The sequence below is a fragment of the Cinclus cinclus genome, unplaced genomic scaffold (assembly GCF_963662255.1).
Source record: "Cinclus cinclus unplaced genomic scaffold, bCinCin1.1 SCAFFOLD_32, whole genome shotgun sequence".
In the NCBI taxonomy this organism is placed as follows: domain Eukaryota; kingdom Metazoa; phylum Chordata; class Aves; order Passeriformes; family Cinclidae; genus Cinclus; species Cinclus cinclus.
In genome coordinates, this window is record NW_026912098.1 from 1,673,937 (window position 1) to 1,692,340 (window position 18,404).

The 18,404-nt window shown below is 53.5% G+C and overlaps 1 protein-coding gene across 1 annotated transcript; it reads right to left on the minus strand.

Moving 5' to 3' along the window:
• Window positions 1–5,356: 5,356 nt before the first annotated feature.
• Window positions 5,357–7,739, minus strand: LOC134057285 (serine/threonine-protein kinase pim-1-like). The gene is given in 6 exon segments (XM_062514279.1): window positions 5,357–5,463; window positions 5,720–5,878; window positions 5,881–5,898; window positions 6,540–6,906; window positions 7,102–7,152; window positions 7,239–7,739. Coding segments are annotated over 6 exon segments (1,203 nt in total).
• Window positions 7,740–18,404: the final 10,665 nt, after the last annotated feature.

Sequence of the window (18,404 nt, forward strand, 5' to 3'; positions counted from 1 at the left end):
GGGTGCAATGAAGCAGCTGTTCCTGCTCCCAGCTCTGGCTCTTTCCTGTCTCTGACCTTGACTGGTTTTGTCCCTCTTGCTGTACCCTCTGTTCCCCCTGTGCTCAGTGGCTGCTCCCCAGGACTGTGGAACTGGCACAGATCAAGGGCTCCAGCCCCTCCTTTCTCTGCCCTTGCAGCTGCCTGGTCACAGCAGCCTTTTCCATCTGGAAGCTCCACATGGAGAGGCAGTCCCCACCTCTGTTCCCTGCACAACCTCCAGGAGCCCAGGGCTGCCATCTCCAGTCCCTGCTGGCACTGAGGGCTCCCAGGTGCCCCAGGCTGCTGTGACACCACTGCACACGGGAGGGAACAGTGCCAGGGGCTGTGCTCAAAGTCAGGTCCATGTGCTGCTGCTGCTGCTGCTGCTGCTGCTGTGGGTGTCGTTTGTCCAGCCGTGCCCCAGAGTCAGGGATCAGATGCAGGCACTGCTGCTGCTCCCTCGGGATCAGCCACAGTTTGGGTGTTGCTGTCAGTGCCAGCAGAAGCGGTGGCTGGAGCAGTGGGTGCTGACAGTGCCCCAAGCCCCGGGGCCAGAGGGGTCCCTGGGCTGGGGCTGGGAGCTGGGAGGGAGCTGCCCCTTGTTCTCCCTCTGCCCCACACAGAGCTGGGCCGGGCACAAGGGGGGCAGCCCAGCAAACAGGGAGCCTGCGAGTCCCTTCCAGCCCTGTCTGCTCAGAGCTTGGGCCTTGGAGCTGCAGGTGGACAAAGGCAGCTGCTCCTGGTCCCTCGCTGTGTCCCCGTGCTCAGCAGTGCTGCTCCATCAGTCTGTGCCCAGCAAGGGGGAAAAGCCTCAGCCCTGCAGGGCCAGGAGCTGCCGGGCTCTGCCTGAGCAGCTCAGCCAGCGGGAAGGAGCTGCTCCACACGGGAACCAGGAGCAAAGGACTGCAGCACCTCGTTCTTGGGCAGAGCCCCGATTCTCTGGGGGAATAGCAGAGCTGTTCTCATGCACTGCTGTGTCAGAGCTGCAGGTGCTGTGCCTGCAAACACAGGGCTTGAGATCTGCACAAGGATTCTGCAACTCGTGACTGGATCAGGATGTCACCAGTGCTCAACTCCAGTTTAGTCCAAAGCAACCACTTTACACCTCTGCTGCTCTCTGTTACATTTTTTTCTTCAGAGTATCCAGACAAAAGTAAACAGAGGAGGAGCCTACATTTTCATTGTTTATCAGAAATGCATCTCATTTTGCTGTACATTCCTTTCTTAGGATGTGTTCTCTGTGTTTAAAAAAAAAGAAAAAAGGAAAAAAGAACAAAAAGAAAAGTGAAAATGAAGAGAAGAAATAAACCACAATGTGTAGTGAGAAGTCTTCTGTAACTTTGGAGCAATTAGTATCTGATCTTTCTTAAAAAGACAACTAAATTATTTGCTTTGTGAAACTTCTGATGACATGGATCCATATTACTGAGCTCAGCATCCTTTTTAAAAAGATTTTGGGGTTTGATTGTAATATTAAGTCATTTTTAATTGTGGTTGAAAAAAGAGAAAATTGAAATATGGATTGTGCATGATTGTGTTTTGAGGGTAAAAACACTGCAGTTTGAAACTGTAACCTCAAGTATTGAAAATTAATGTGATAGCTCCAAATGGATTGGGTGACAGCAGCTTTTCCTATAGGATGTGCAGCATCAGAAAGACTTCATCAGTGAGGTTGTGGGTGCTTTTATCTTTGTCCTGTGCCACTCTGGGATGTCATGAAATGGGGCTTCACCTGCCACCAGCCACAGTCACCCTCTGATACTGCAGATCCTTGGACCTTGTGTCCCCAGAGCAGACACAAAGTGTTTCTGCAGCTACCCCCTTGGCACAAATCCACGACGGCTGGGATTTTTCCAAATATTCCTTGTATTCCTCAAGAAATAGCAGCCCATCCCAATGAATCCAGTGATTTACGCAGATGGTTGTCAGCTCTACTTCCTGCCTAGAAATCCTGAAACTGCTCCCAAATGCTGCTGCCTTCAGCTCTTGGACACCTATTCACAAAGATGGGGAACAAATCCCCTGTCCACTGCCTTACAAGGTGAGTTATGCCAAAGTTAGAGCTCTGTGGGAAATCTCTGCCCATCCCTATCCTTTTAATATATCCATACATGGGGGTGTGCATGGATGTGTATGGAATAGAAAGGAAGGGGTGTGCAAGCAACGTGACTGACTCTTTCACTCTCCATGTTGGTCCCATAGGTACAAAGACAATATGGATAGCCTGGCACAGTCAGACCTTTCTGTCCATGGATACAGAGACATCCCAGAGCCCCTGGCACAGTCAGACCTTTCTGTCCATGGATACAGAGACATCCCAGAGCCCCTGGCACAGTCAGACCTTTCTGTCCATGGGTACAGAGACATCCCAGAGCCCCTGGCACAGTCAGACCTTTTTGTCCATGGATACAGAGACATCCCAGAGCCCATGGCACAGTCAGACCCTTCTGTCCATGGATACAGAAACATCCCAGAGCCCCTGGCACAGACAGACCTTTCTGTCCATGGATACAGAGACATCCCAGAGCCCCTGGCACAGACAGACCCTTCTGTCCATGGATACAGAGACATCCCAGTGCCCATGGCACAGACAGACCCTTCTGTCCATGGATACAAAGACATCCCAGAGCCCATGGCACAGACAGACAATTCTGTCCATGGATACAGAGACATCCCAGAGCCCCTGGCACAGACAGACCCTTCTGTCCATGGATACAGAGACATCCCAGAGCCCCTGGCACAGTCAGACCCTTCTGTTCATGTATACAGAGACATCCCAGAGCCCATGGCACAGTCAGACCCTTCTGTCCTTGGGAGCACAACGGGGGTGGGTGGGCAGTGAGTCCTGGACAGGAGCCAGACCTGTGTCCAGCCCTGCCAGGCCCTGCCAAGGCTCAGTGCTGTCTCCTCTGGAATGGGAAAGCCCTTCAGCCTTGTCCCTGCCCAGAGGGGCAGTGCTGGCCTGGCAGCACAGGCTGTTTTCCCCACAGGCTGCAGGAGATGAGAACACAACACTTGCAAACACTGAGTGCAAGCCACAGCTCTGGGTGCTCCCCATGCACCTCAGCCCTGGGTCCACTGTCTGCCCCAAGCTTCAGGGGATGCAGTGGGAGCCCAGCTGGGCTCTGCCCTGGGGCCATCCTGCAGTGACAGCTCCAAACAGGGAGCATTCAGGTGCCACAGACAGCCAAGGCAGGGGTGGAGGGGAGCTGGTCCAGCCCAGACTGCACTGCTGTGTGCTGTGCTCTGGGGCTGGGGCTCCCTGCACAGGGGACTGCACTGCTGTGCCAGAGGACACAAGCTTCAGCTTCAGCCTAACTGAACTGGGTGGGTGGGCTGGGAAGAGTGGGGAGGCTCAAGGGGATGCACAGAGTTCATCCTGCGGAAGAACGAGGAGAAGGGAGTGGCAACTCAGCAGTGAGGAGAGCTGAGAGCAGGAGAGCAGCTCTGAAGGACACTAAAATCTCACTGGACCTCTGAGACATTGCTGCTCTTCAGCCAGTGAAAGAATGAGTCCCTAATCCTGGAACTCAGTCTTCCTCGTGCTGAGGGGCGTCAAGGAAGGCAACAATGTGATGGAGACTGTGATGGGCTGGGAATTCACTGGGGGAAAGGAGGGAGCACTTGTGAATTAAAAGGCAGGTGGGGGAGAGAACTGTTCAGAGAATGACTGAGCTACAGCTTGAGCAGGCTGAAAAATATCATTTGGGGTCATCCCAGATTGATTTCATTTCAGAAGGTATTGAACAAATTTACTTTTTGGGGGTTGTCATGTTTTCCCTTGGAGGTGTACACTCTGCAAACTTGAGCTGCGTTGCTGAAATGCTCAAGCAAGTCTCTGCTGCAGGTCGCTCCATTTCTCCTTTGGCTGATGCCAGCCTGGTGCTGAGCTGCAGCAGAGCCCTGGCAGAGCCCAGAGCAGCCTCAGCATCCACAGGGCCCGGCTGCAAGGAGAGAAACCAGAAATTGCCCGTCAGCTGAAGGCTCCTGTGCCCCTTGTCCCAGCTGCCACGGTGCCCAGGCCATGCTGGCCGTGCCCAGAGCAGTGCCCATCACTGCTGCCTTGGGCAGCAGAGCAGGAGGGCAGGACATGTGCCCAGCCTGCAGCCAGCCATGGCACATCCACCTCCTCAGCAGCTGCCACAGCAGGATGCTCCTGTGCTCGCTGCCATCTCCCAAAAGCTCTCATCCCACCGTGACAAGAAGATGGGGACCCACCTCATGCCATCGCTGCTGGAAGAAAAGCTGGTCCCAAGGGATGTCCTCAGCCTTCTCCAAGGGCACGGCCCATCCACGCCGCAGCTGGTCCCGAGCACTTCCTGATCCACACTGGAGCCCACCTGGAACACTTCCTTTAGAGAAAGAATCAACAAATTAATGAAAATAGATTACCGTCCAGAAGGGGAGAAAAGAAAAATGGTAAAAAATCTAATCTCTGTCAGGGGCTTGAGGAAGGCCCAACCCTAGATGCCAGGGAAAAAGCCACCCACGGGTGAGAGAAGCCCATGCTTTCTCCCTTTTCCCCTGCACTGGCCCCACAAGTCATGGTGATCCCAAAGCAAGCAAGGGCAGTGGAGCAGCCCAAGCCCTTCCTTGCCTGCCAAAGAAAGCAGCCATGCACAGTTCTGGAGTCCCACCTCACTCCCACCATGGGGCTTTGTTTGTGTCGTGCTGGCTGCCCCAGCCCGGGGCACGGTGGGTGCTGGGGGCTGTTGGCAGGGCCAGGAGCTGACTCCCATTTCGTACCCACCCCAGCCCATCCCCCTGGCCCTGCCAAAAAGCAGCTTGGCAGATGACAGAAGAATCAGTTTTATCCTCCCCAGCAAAGGGGGAACCTTTGCTTCCTGGCCAGGCTGTGCAATGCCCAAATCTGGGAGCATCCCCCTGGGTCTGGACTCATCTGTAAATTCACCGTGGAGCCTGGCTTTGAAGAAGGTGCCAGAATCCAAGTCCATCTTCAGCTTGCCAGTGGCCAGGTGGAGGAAGAGGTTGTCATCCTTGATGTCATCCTCACTGTCTCCAGCAGCAGCAGCCCCACCTGCTACAGCTTCTCCAGGGGCTCCTTCTCCTTCCCTGGGGTGAGACCAGGCTCTCAGTGTTCTGCCCAGGCCCCAGCTGTCAGTGAACCAGGACAAGCCAAAGCAGCTCAGATGGTGGCCACCAGTGCTGGGCAGAGCAGCTCAAGGGCTGTGTGTTCCCACCTGATGACCCCTGTGCAGTGACACAGGCAGGACAAAAAAGTCTGGGCTTCTTTGCTTCTGATTGCCAAGGCCTGTGTGCAACTGGAACTTACCAGAGCCCTGCATCTAAGTGTGCCTGTGGCTCTCTCCCTTCTTCTATGGCAGGTGAATTTGCTGCATCCAAGGGTCACAAAACAGGTCTTCTGACGAGGGCCTTTCCATGTGGAGCATGGATAAGCACCATCTGATCAGATCTTGGCACTCTGGACAGAGAAAGCAGAACCCACCGGTCAGTTGGAGGAGGCTTCAGTCTGCTTTGCCCCACTGTTCTCATGCTCAGGCTGTGCTGCATGTGCTCAGAGCTGAGCCTAAACCTTCCCATCAGTTCTTTGTTTTGGGGGAGAGCAGGAGAGCAGGACATGTGCCACCTCCTCAGCAGCTGCCAGAGCGGGATGCTGACGAGCCCACTGCTGTCTCCCAGCACTGGTATTCCCCCCGTGCCCAGAGATGAGGATTCACCTTGAGAGACCTGTTGTGGCAGCGAGAGCTGATGGTTCCAGCTGATGTTCTGGCCTCTCCTGAAAGGGTGCTCCCCACAGACCATCTGGTGCAGCAGGATGCCCAGGGACCAGAGGGTAGCTGGCTTGCCATAGTACCAGCCAAAGTGGGTCCATTCTGGGGGCTGTAGGACGGTGTTCCTCTGGAATACAGATGGAGTTCATCAGGGGGATGCTGCTGCTCCCAGAGCCTGGCCCCAGAATCCTTGGGCATGCTAGGGCTGCACCAGTGGCACATGGTGTGACCCCTTGCCTCTGGCCAGCACCTGGGACTTGTGTTCAAACTTGGGGTTGGAAAAGGAGCCACTGGTGCTGGAAGAGTGCAGCAGAAGCCCTGGCAAGGCCTGACCATGACAAGGAAAAACCCACTCCGTGGTGGAAAAAATCCATGTCTTCATCCTCCCTGCCTGCATTGCCCCAAAAGACATTATGAGGACAAGGCAAGCAATGTGAGCACAGTAGTGCAAGCCCTTTCTCACCTGCCCACCAAAACAGCTGCTGCACAGGTTTGGACCCCCCCCACAACCCACTACCCCCACCCACGGGTGTTTTTGTCAGGCTGGCTGCCCCAGCCCCAGTCCTGGACACAGTGGCTGGCAAAAGCTGCCAGCAGGGCTGGAAGCTGGCCCCCCACCCACCCCCAGTCAAAAGCAACTCAGATGAAGACTCAGTGCCATGACTGGCAGCAAAAAGGAGAGTCCCTGCTGCCACAGCCAGGCTGGGCCCTGAGATGTTGGGCCAGGAGATGCCGGGACCGGGAACACAGCCCTGTGTGGGCTCACCTGTAAAGTGAGTGTAGGCTGTGTCCTGCAGGTAGGTGCCAGAGCCAAAGTCAATCAATTTTGCCTGCCCGGTGGCCAGGTCAAGCAGGATGTTCTCCGGTTTGATGTCCCTGTACAGGACCCCACAGCTGGTGCAGTGCTGCATGGCCTCCAGCACCAGGCTGAACAGCTCCTGTGCCACCTCCTCTGACAGGAACCCCTGTGACCAAATGAAATGACAGAGGTCCTGACACCGCTCCGGGTATTCCAGCACCATCAGGATGTTGTTGGGGAGCTCAAGCCACTCCAGCAGCTGGAGAACTCCAGGGAAGCCAGTGGAGACCTTGTCCAGCAGCACGATCTCCAGTGGTGCGCTGGTGCCATCGGGCTGCAGGAGGACCACGATGCCGTCAGCAGGGCTGATGCTGTGCCAGGACTCGGGAAGCTCTCCCCCAGCACGGGATGCTCTGCTGGCCCCACACCCGCTCTCCCTCCAGGCTCCTGGTGGCTTCCACCCTTCCGTGCCTCGACTCATCCCATCCTGGCACGCCCCAGCTTCTCCCGCTGGTCCCCGCTCACTCACCAGCTTGCCCCAGTGCTGGATGTGGTTCCATGGCACCCTTTTGATGGCCACCTGCAAGCCAAGGGCAACAGCAGGCTGAGCTCCTCCTCCTCCTCCTGCCTCCTCCTCCTCTGCCTGCCACTGATCCAGCCACTTACTGGGGCACTGTCCGAGAGCCGAGTCACCGCCCAGGCGCTGCCAAAGCCGCCGCACCCCAGCAGCAAACCGAGCTGGTACCGCTCCTTCGTGCCGTGCTGCGCCTCCCCTGCCAGCGAGACGCGGCTGTCAGCGCTCGGCCCGGGGCCAGACATGAGCCCTGAGCACCCCTCAGCCGCCCCGGGCCGGGCAGCCCCAGGTGTTCGCTCTTTGGAACGGGACAGCAGAGGCTCAGGGCCAGCGACCGCGCTGCCGAGCGGTGGAGCTCGGGCCTGGGAAACCGCAACACAGGCAGCAGGAGCAGCCGTGCCGTGTGTGTGCTCCACGGGCCCGGGAGGAGCCAGGACCAAGACCAGGACCGTGGCCAGGGCACACCTTGGGGCCCGGGCCAGGGGCTGGGGTTGGGGTCGGGGCCCATGTTGGGGCCGGGGCCGGGTCCGGGGCCGGTGTCGGGACAGGCGGAGCCAAAGGGAGGCGATGCCGCTCCACGCACTGATGTCCATCCAGCAGCACCACCGCCAGTACAGCCAGAGCCGGGTGGAGGTGAGACCGTGGCGGGATGGATGGGGATGGGGAAAGGGATGGGAAAGCCCCGCCAGGGGCCAGGGCAGCCCGAGTGTATGGCCGAGCTAGGAACTGGGAGATGGAGACTGGGAGAGGAGGGGAACCCAGGGAAAGAGAGACCGAGAGAGGGTGTGGGACTGCGGGAGAGGGAGAGGAGGGCCAGAGGGTCGACAAAATCGCTTCTGTCACTGCTGCTGCTGCTGCTGCTGCAACTGAAGCCCTGGGGCCGTTTGTCCCCATGTCTGTTTTTCTGTTGCCTTCTTGGCCCGTGCCAAGCCCTGCGTACGCCGGCGGCAGTCCCTGAATGTTTTCTTCCCATGGAAAAAACATCTTTCAAGCACAGGCATTCATGGCCAAGACTGGAATTGTGCCTCCAAATTTCTGTCTATATGCAAGGGTAGCTCCCAGACAGAAGCTGCCAGGACTATGTAGGTTACTTTGGCTTCCTGAGGGCCAGCTCTTATCTGCCTTTGAAACACTGGGGCTCCCTACTTTCCTTCCTCCAGAAAAGAATTTCTCGTCCTGATGCCCATGGACAAAATTGGCATTTGGCCTCCCAGATTTGGTCTATCCAAGGATATCTCCCAGACAAATGCTGCCAAGACAAACAGGTCTGGCTTGCCTTGGCCTCTTGTGACTGTCTCTCATCTTCCTTCAAAACCTTGGGTTCTGAGGTTTCTCTCCTATAGAAAGGAACTGTCCTTCTTGTCCAGGGGCCCATGGCCTCAAGCATGTGACCATTTGATAGTGGTCAAAGGAGTGGACAAAGGAGTTCAGTGCTCAGTGGGCTGGAGACTGAGGACAGCAGAGGAGAGCCCAGGGAGGGATTGACAGGCAGTTTCAGAGGTGATGGATCTTTTGACAGAGAATATCCAGAGAAAGAAACAATTAATGCCAAGGGCAGTTGTGGAGGCCCAGACTGGAAACAAGGAGAAAGGAATTTCTCTCCTAGAGCAGGGCTGAGGTGCACCACATCCCCCAGAAGGTGCCTGGGCCAGCCCAAGGCACAGGCATGTGCAGCAGCTGACTTGGACTCCTGGAAGGGTTTGTGCAATCTCCTCCTAGGCCCTGAGGTTCAAGGGCTCAGCACCAAATGCACCACGGGGCTCATTGGGACCAAGGAACTCCTGACAAACCACGGCTCTGCCTTGATTTCCCTCTGGTCTGGTGCAGTTCATCAGGAAGGTTTTCTGCTGCACTTCAGGAGAAATATCCATTCCAATTTTAAAGGGTGTATTTTATTACTGCTCCTTTTAGAGCAGAGGTGATTGCAGCACTCAGTGACTGATGTTGATCCAGGGTCTCTCCTCAGGAGGTCTGGTCTGCTCAGAGAAGCTGTGCCTTTAGGTCTGACCCAGTGTGGACAACCTTGCTCCACATTCCCCAACCCCATCCTGTCTGTCCTCCCTCATCTGGAACCTGCTTTGCTTGGAGAACTGGCTGCACTCAGGCAAAGAGATGCTTTTCCTTTTTTTTTTAAGTACTCTGAAACTCCTAACTTTCCCCACTGCAAACAGACACACTCCTGGAAGAGACAGTCTGAAGTTTCCCTCATTTGCCTCACGACCGTCACAAGAAGACCCCAGTGAACCCCACTCGCTCCACACAGGAGTTTTCTGGCCTGGTTGGCTTTGAACAGGACTTCTGGCCTGGCCGAGGTAGATGTTTACCAAATAACTGTTTGCAGGTGTGCTGTGCATGCTGTGCTGATCCATCATGGTACAGCGCTCTCCAGCAGACAATAGCCCAGACATGTCGGCACCTGCTTCTCTGAGCACACAATGGTCCATAAATCTGCCTCCCTCTTGGCCAGACATCACTCACTTTGAGAAAAGACTATAAAAAGGTGACTCTTTGGAGAAGCCTCTTGAGATCTCCCCATGGAAGGAAGACCCATCTATTGGCTGAAAACCACGAGGACTCCGTCCCATCGTTGGTAGCTATTTCCCTTCTTCTCATTTCCCCTCTTTTCTCTATCTCTTTGTTTCCTTAAACTCTCCCCTCTATCAGATAACTGAATTGTTAGCATCAAATAAAATGCTATATTGGAACATACTATTGTCCCCCTTCTGTGTCTTTTATACCTCGAGATCAAAACGAGCCATCACGATCCCCCACCGGTACTGGCAGATCACGATATTAAATTGGCATCACGGACAGGATTCTGACAGACAGAAGGGGGGCAGGTTGTGTGCAGTCTGTAATAGGGGAAGGACGTCTTGCTCCAGCCACACCTAGCTGGCCACCTCCAAAGGGGTGAGCTTGTCTAGAAAGCAAGGGGGGCAAGTTCAGATTTCCCACAAACTGCACACACCCAGGTGAAAAACACCCCCACACTCATTTGAGGGCTCTGTCTGCAGAATTTCACTAAAGATCACTTGGTGGAAAGACGGGACTGTTTTGTTGGTTTTTATTGTGTTTTTGACTGCTTGGTGTAGCGAAGAGACAACCAGAGTTTTGTACTGAAGGTAGTGCCTCCCAAGCAGCTTTGGTCTCTTCACCCACACAGAGAAGTGAAGGGGAACACAGAGAAAAGCTGTGTGTGTGTGTGTGAGTGTGTAACATAAGTGATATACCTCCCTGTAGTGGTTTTTACTTGCCCCTTGAAAAAAATGACTGAAAATTCCAGTGCAACAAATAAAACTGCATTTTTTTCTTTATTAGCTCTTTAAAGTGCCAGACCCCCTCAAGGAGAGGAAGAATGGGCACAAAATAATTGGTATAATTTAGAAAATGTGATTGATTGAATATGTTCTCCCATCAATCTGATACTTAATATGTATTCTGAGCGTCACTCACTGGGGAAGATCAGATTAAATTATCAGAACAAGAAGCTGGTGGCTACTGGGGACATGGGGTTTTCTTTACAACAGGACACAGATGTAACCCATGGTCCCTAACCCAGCACGCATCCTGTTGGGCAGGGGGATTTAACCCCTTGGAAAGGGGAGACCCTGTAGCTTTAACTGGAACTCCCAACCAACTTCTAGCAAACATTCACAAAGCTGCCTGCTTGCAAATGATACATGAAAGAAAATTAACTGTTGTCTATGAATCACCTATGCAATGACCTGTAATGCCTGAAATTATGACCCCCTTGATTTGTGGTCTTCCAGAATCAATTAATCTACAGCAATTCTCCTTCAAAACACCATTGCAGCTATAACCCCTGTAGACACAGTAGACAGTTCTTGAGAACCCAAGCGACCAACACAGTTCCACTGACTCTGGGCCCATTCCCTTTCCTCCCTATACAACCCCTTGTCAGCAGACACCGGGTTCACAGTCACATTGTCCTGCCAGCAGCCATAAAATTTGGACATTCTTAGTGTTCTGGAGAAAATCCATTCCTGATTTTTCAAAAACTGCCAGGCGTCTTTATGACTTGCTGAGGGAAGGGGTGAAATGGGATTGGGCTCTTTCTCAGGAGGAAGAACTGCAATTGCTGATATCTGAAGTAACAGCTCATCAAGCCTTGGGCCCTATTCACTCTACAGATTCTTTTCAGGTGGAATGGGGGTTCTCCATCTCAGGGCTGTCAGTACACATATGGCAATGAGGCCCTGGTGGTCCTACAAGGCCTGTTAGTTTGTATTTCCTTGGCTTTAAAGATGCTGAAAAAAAGATACATGTTGGGGGTTGGTTCTTTCCCTTTTCCCTCTGTGGAATTTTCCCCATTGTCATGCTAAGATACCTGTTGACTGGGCCCTGGTGACAAGGGGGAGGGGGGAGGGGAGGGAAGAGGGGAAGCCCATGAGATTCAAACAACCAGAAGAGCAGATGGAAGGCTCTGCCTCGGCCCATTTCCCCCGTGGAGTTCGGACGAGAAGGACGATCGCCGCCTGAGACCCATCCCTGCCATCCCATTGCTGGGAGCCATCCTCACTGCTGTCGGACCCTGCCCTGCTGTCTTCTCGCTGTAACCTGCCACCATCCAGCACTCTGCTGAGCACTGGGACCCACACCGTGAGCAGAGGGCTCTCTCCATCTCTCTCTCTCTCCCCCTGGGACAGCGCTGCCACCACCCCCAGCCCTCCTGCAGCTCTGTGGGACCTGCCCGCCCCCAGCACCAGGAACTGCAGCTCAGGGAAAAGGTGCCTGCAGCCAAAAAACACTGGGACTGAGTTACTGTTCTGTTTGTGGGTAATTTCATAGCTGTTGTTGTTCGTGTTTGTCTTGTTAGATATACTAGTAAAGAACTGTTGTTCCTACCCCCATATCTTTGCCTGAGAGCTCTCTTAATTCCAAAATTATAATAATCGGAGGGAAGGAAGGAAGGATCACATTTTTTTTTTCAGTCCAAAGGGAAGCTTCTGCTTTCCTTAGCAAACACCTGTCTTTCAAACCAGGACAGATTTAGGCCACGCAATGTGGGGCCCGAGGGCATTGAGAGAAAAGGGTGAAAAAGGAATAACAGTTCTTGAGTTACCTCAGTTTTGTGTTAGGTGGCATCATGTTGTCCAGCTTACCGTGGTTTGGGCTCCATGTGGCCACAGCTGTATCTGTCCCATTTGCAATCCCTTACTTGAACATGGGTCCTATAACTCAGGCTGCTGTAACTGTTATCCAGTTCATTTTGTGGGCTGATAACGTGAGAAATTCATGGATTTTTAACTTCCTCTGGAAGGTGGGCACATGGATTCGGAGCTATCACACTCTAACTGTATGTTTTTGGGGTTACTTTAATAATGGCACATACTGTGAGGATATGACACCAGGAAAAATTTTGTCCCAACCCCTTACACAGTTTTTGGGTCTGCTCCACCAGGTTTTGAAGGATTCAAATCTCTTCTGAGTAGTAATGATATCATACAGTGGCTGACATTGCTAATAGGCCTTGTAAACCTGTTCTATTTAACATTCCGAGATGAGGGGAGATTGACTTGGATGACAACCCTGATACTTCCCCCAAGGAATAGGGATTCTGCCCCAGAGACTAAGGATTCTGCCCCAGAGACTAAGGATTCTGCCCCAGACGTTAAGGATGTTGCCCCTGAGCCTGACTCTGCCCCAGAGAGCACCTCAGAAAGGAACCATCCAGAGTGGGTGGGGTTTCTAGTGAAGGAGATGGCCCAGATGCTGAAGGAGTACCTTTCCCCAGCTCTTCAGAAACTCTCCCCCTGCCTTAAAGAGGGAGAACCTGATGGTGCAGCAGTGGAACCCACAAATGTTACATCTCTCCAGGTTCCAGCTGAACTGCAAGGGCACTCACAACCAGCAGCAGTTGCCCCCATGGAAACTAGAAAGTCTAGGGTGAAAACAAAGCACCTAGATAATAAGGATCAGAAAGCAGGGCCCTCACAACCAGCAGGGGAGCCAGAGGTTGAGATCATCACGGAGTCCCTGTCATACGAGAGTCTCCGTAATCTGCGTAAAGATGTTGTACGAAGGGGCCGTGAGGCTTTTACAACATGGTTACTGCAGCTCTGGGACTTTATGGGTACAGGTGTGCAGCTGGATGGTACTGAGGCAAGGAATTTGGGACCCCTAACCCAGGACTCAGGTGTGGATCACGTATTCGTAAGGGAACCAGGCCCCCTTTCCCTCTGGGAGCAGCTTTTAATGAGTGTAAGAGAGAGGTTTGTCCATAGAGAAACAATGCAGGAGCACCACCATAGAATGCGCTGGAAGACCGCTGAGGAGGAGTTCCAACAGCTGAGAGAAGTGGCAATACTGGAGGTACTCTTTGGGAGGGGTGGACAACATGACAATGACCCCGACAAGGTCAGGTGCACAGGGCAGATGTTGTGGAATCTGGCACACCTGGGGCCATCTCAATACACCACATTCATTGCAGCCATTAATGCTGACACCAACCACGAGACAGTGGGTTCTGTTGCCAATAAGCTCAGAAATTTTGAGAGTAAAATGAATGGCCCAATGCAGGCTCAGGTCTCTGCCGTGATTAGGGAACTCAGAGAGGAGTTCAAGGAGGAGATAAGAGGGGTGAGGGAGGAGATGAGGAAGGTCAGTGCAGCACCAGTGCGAGTCACAGATGCCAGAGTTAGAGCCCAACGTCCCCCAGCTTGGGAGAGAGGATACACCCCACGAGCTGACCTGTGGTTCTTTCTGCGTGACCATGGGGAAGACATGAGGAGGTGGGATGGGAAACCCACTTCTGCCCTGGCAGCGCGGGTGCGTCAACTCAGGGAGGGAAACACTAACCAAGGGAGCTCCACTAAAGTGAAGGTAGCCTCAACTTCCCATAACCAAGATGCAGGGTATTACAGAAGGGAGGATGATTTGTCAGATCCCCTTGAGGGAACCTCCACCATGTATGCCCAGGAAGGAAATAATAACCAGTGCTAGAGGGGCCCTGCCTCTAGCCAGGGAGAGGCACGGGAAAACCGGGTCTTTTGGACGGTGTGGATCCGATGGCCTGGCACATCAGAGCCACATAAACATAGGGCATTAGTTGACACTGGTTCACAGTGCACCCTAACACCATCAGAACATGTGGGGGAAGAGCCTGTTTCTATTGCTGGGGTGACGGGGGGATCACAGGAATTGACTTTGCTGGAGGCTGAGGTGAGCCTGACTAGGAAGGAGTGGCAGAAGCATCCAATTGTGACTGGCCCAGAGGCACCGTGTATTCTAGGCATAGACTTCCTGAGGAATGGCTATTACAAAGACCCAAAAGGGACTCAGGTGGGCTTTTGGAATAGCTGCTGTAGAGGCAGAAGGCATTAAGCAATTGAACACCTTGCTTGGACTGTCAGAGAACCCATCTGCAGTGGGACTCCTGAAGGTGAAGGAGCAGCAAGTGCCAATTGCCACCTCCACAGTGCACCACAGGCAGTACAGGACAAATGGAGATGCCGTGATCCCCATCCACAAGATGATCCGTGAGCTGGAGGGCCAAGGGGTGGTCAGCAAAACCCACTCACCCTTCAACAGCCCCATCTGGCCTGTGCGCAAGTCTGACGGAGAATGGAGATTGACTGTGGACTATTGTGCATTGAATGAAGTGAATCCACCGCTGAGCGCTGCCGTGCCGGACATGCTGGAACTCCAGTACGAGCTGGAGTCCAAGGCAGCAAAGTGGCACGCCACCATTGACATTGCCAATGCATTTTTCTCCATTCCTCTGGCAGCAGAGTGCAGGCCTCAGTTTGCTTTCACCTGGAGGGGCGTGCAGTACACCTGGAACCGACTGCCCCAGGGGTGGAAACACAGCCCCACCATCTGCCATGGACTGATCCAGGCTGCACTGGAAAAGGGTGAAGCTCCAGAACATCTGCAATACATTGATGACATCATTGTGTGGGGGAACACGGCAATGGAAGTATTTGAGAAAGGAGAGAAGATCATCCAGATTCTGCTGGGAGCCGGTTTTGCCATCAAGAGGAGCAAAGTCAAAGGTCCTGCCCGAGAGATCCAGTTCCTGGGAGTAAAGTGGCAGGACGGGCGGCGCCAAATCCCCATTGAGGTCATCAATAAGATCACCGCGATGTCTCCACCAACCCACAAGAAGGAAACACAAGCTTTCCTAGGTGCCATAGGCTTTTGGAGAATGCACATTCCTGAGTACAGACAGATTGTGAGCCCTCTCTACCTGGTCACCCGGAAGAAGAACGAATTCCACTGGGGCCCTGAGCAGCAGCAAGCCTTTGCCCAGATCAAGCAGGAGATCGCTCATGCTGTAGCCCTCAGCCCAGTCAGGACGGGACCAGAGGTGAAGAATGTGCTCTACTCTGCAGCCGGGAACAAGGGCTTGTCCTGGAGCCTTTGGCAGAAGGTACCTGGTGAGACCCGAGGCCGCCCTCTGGGATTCCAGAGCCGAAGTTCCAGAGGGTCTGAAGCCAACTACACCCCAACAGAGAAGGAGATCTTGGCTGCTTCTGAAGGAGTTCAAGCTGCCTCAGAGGTGATTGGCACAGAAGCACAGCTCCTCCTGGCACCCCGACTACCAGTGCTGGGGTGGATGTTTAAAGGGAAGGTCCCCTCTACCCACCACGCCACCGATGCCACATGGAGCAAGTGGATCGCCCTCATCACGCAGCGCGCCCGTATCGGAAACCCAAATCGCCCTGGGATTTTGGAAATAATTACAAACTGGCAGAAGGTGAAAATTTTGGTCTTGCCGATGAAGAGGAGCAAGAACAAGTGACCCGGGCTGATGAAGCCCCGCCATACAACCAACTGCCAGCAGATGAAACTCGCTACGCTCTTTTCACTGACGGTTCCTGTGGCATCGTGGGGATGAACCGGAAGTGGAAAGCAGCCGTATGGAGCCCCACAGGACAAGTTGCACAAGCTACTGAAGGAGAAGGTGGATCAAGTCAACTTGCTGAACTCAAAGCCGTTCAGCTGGCCCTGGACATTGCTGAAAGAGAGAAGTGGCCAAAGCTTTACCTTTACACTGATTCATGGATGGTAGCCAATGCTCTGTGGGGCTGGCTGGAAAGATGGAAAAAAGCTAACTGGCAAGGTAGGGAAAAACCAATCTGGGCTGCTGATGAGTGGAAAGACATTGCCAGTCGGGTAGAGAAGCTACCCGTAAAGGTCCGTCATGTAGATGCCCATGTCCCCAAGAGTCGGGCTAATGAGGAGCACCAACACAATGAGCAAGTAGATCAGGCTGCAAGGATAGAGGTGTCACAGATAGACTTAGACTGGCAACACAAGGGAGAGTTGTTCCTGGCTCGATGGGCCCACGATGCCTCAGGTCACCAAGGCAGAGATGCTACCTATAAGTGGGCACGAGACTGAGGGGTGGATCTCACCATGGACAGTATTTCCCAGGTTATCCATGACTGTGAGACGTGTGCTGCCATCAAGCAAGCCAAGCGAGTGAAGCCCCTCTGGTATGGGGGGCGGTGGTCCAAATAGAAGTATGGGGAGGCCTGGCAGATTGATTACATCACACTGCCTCAGACACGCCAAGGCAAGCGCTACGTGCTGACCATGGTGGAAGCCAGCACTGGATGGTTGGAGACCTACCCTGTTCCTCATGCCACTGCCCGCAACACCATCCTGGGCCTGGAAAAACAAGTCCTTTGGAGACATGGTACCCCTGAGAGAATTGAGTCAGACAATGGGACTCATTTCAAGAACAGCCTCATAAACACCTGGGCCAGAGAACACGGCATCGAGTGGGTGTACCACATTCCTTATCACGCACCAGCGGCGGGGAAAGTGGAACGGTGCAATGGGCTGCTTAAAACCACCTTGAAGGCACTGGGTGGGGGGACTTTCAAGAACTGGGAGATTAATCTACCAAAGGCCACATGGTTAGTGAACACCCGAGGTTCCACTAATCGAGCAGGCCCTGCCTTGAGCACCCCTGCCAGTCTGAGCCCTTGAGAACACCAGATGGGGACAAGGTTCCAGTGGTGCATATGAGAGGTATGCTAGGAAAAACTGTTTGGGTGAACTCTGCCTCCAGCAAAGACAATCCAAATTGTGGGGTGGTTTTTGCTCAAGGGCCAGGTTGTACCTGGTGAGTGATGCAAAGGGATGGAGAGACCCGATGCATACCCCAAGGAGACCTTGTTTTAGGGTGAACTACCTACAATACTGTGCCTGTGTCTGTAACTGTATGGATGTCTATAATTTGAAGATTTTAATTTGATTTAGCATGATGGTAGGGGAAAATTCGGGGTGGATAATGTAGGGGGTTGGTTCTCTCCCTTTTTCCCTCTGTGGAATTTTCCCCATTGTCATGCTAAGGTACCTGTTGACTGGGCCCTGGTGACAAGGGGGAGGGGAGGGAAGAGGAAAAGCCCCGCGAGATTCAAACAGCCAGAAGAGGAAGCAGAAGGCTGGGCCTCGGCCCATTTCCCCCGCGGAGTTCGGACAAGAAGGACGATCGCTGCCTGTGTCCCATCCCTGCCATCCCAGCCTCAGGAAACCACTATCGGACACTGCCCTGCTGTCTTCTCGCTGTAACCTGCCACCATCCAGCACTCTGCTGAGGAGCAGGACCCACACTGTGAGCAGAGGGCTCTCTCCATCTCTCTCTCCCCCTGGGACAGCGCTGCCATCACCCCCAGCCCTCCTGCAGCTCTGCGGGACCTGCCCGCCCCCAGCACCGGGAACTGCAGCTCAGGGAAAAGGTGCCTGCAGCCAAAAAACACTGGGACTGAGTTACTGTTCTGTTTGTGGGTAATTTCATAGCTGTTGTTGTTCTTGTTTGTCTTGTTAGATATACTAGTAAAGAACTGTTATTCCTACCCCCATATCTTTGCCTGAGAGCTCTCTTAATTCCAAAATTATAATAATCGGAAGAATCACATTTGGTTTTTTTCAGTCCAAAGGGAAGCTTCTGTTTTCCGTAGCAAACACGTGTCTTTCAAACCAGGACAGAAGGTTTAGGCCCAGCTCTTAGCACATGCAGCACGGCCTGAGCATGAGAACAGTGGGGCAAAGCAGACTGGAGCCTCCTCCAACTGACCGGTGGTTTCTGCTTTCTCTGTCCAGAGGGCCAAGATCTGATCAGATGGTGCTTATCCATGCTCCACATGGAAAGGCCCTTGTCAGAAGACCTGTTTTGTGACCCTTGGATGCAGCAAATTCACCTGCCATAGAAGAAGGGAGAGAGCCACAGGCACACTTGGATGCAGGGCTCTGGTGAGTTCCAGTAGCACACAGGCCTTGGCAAT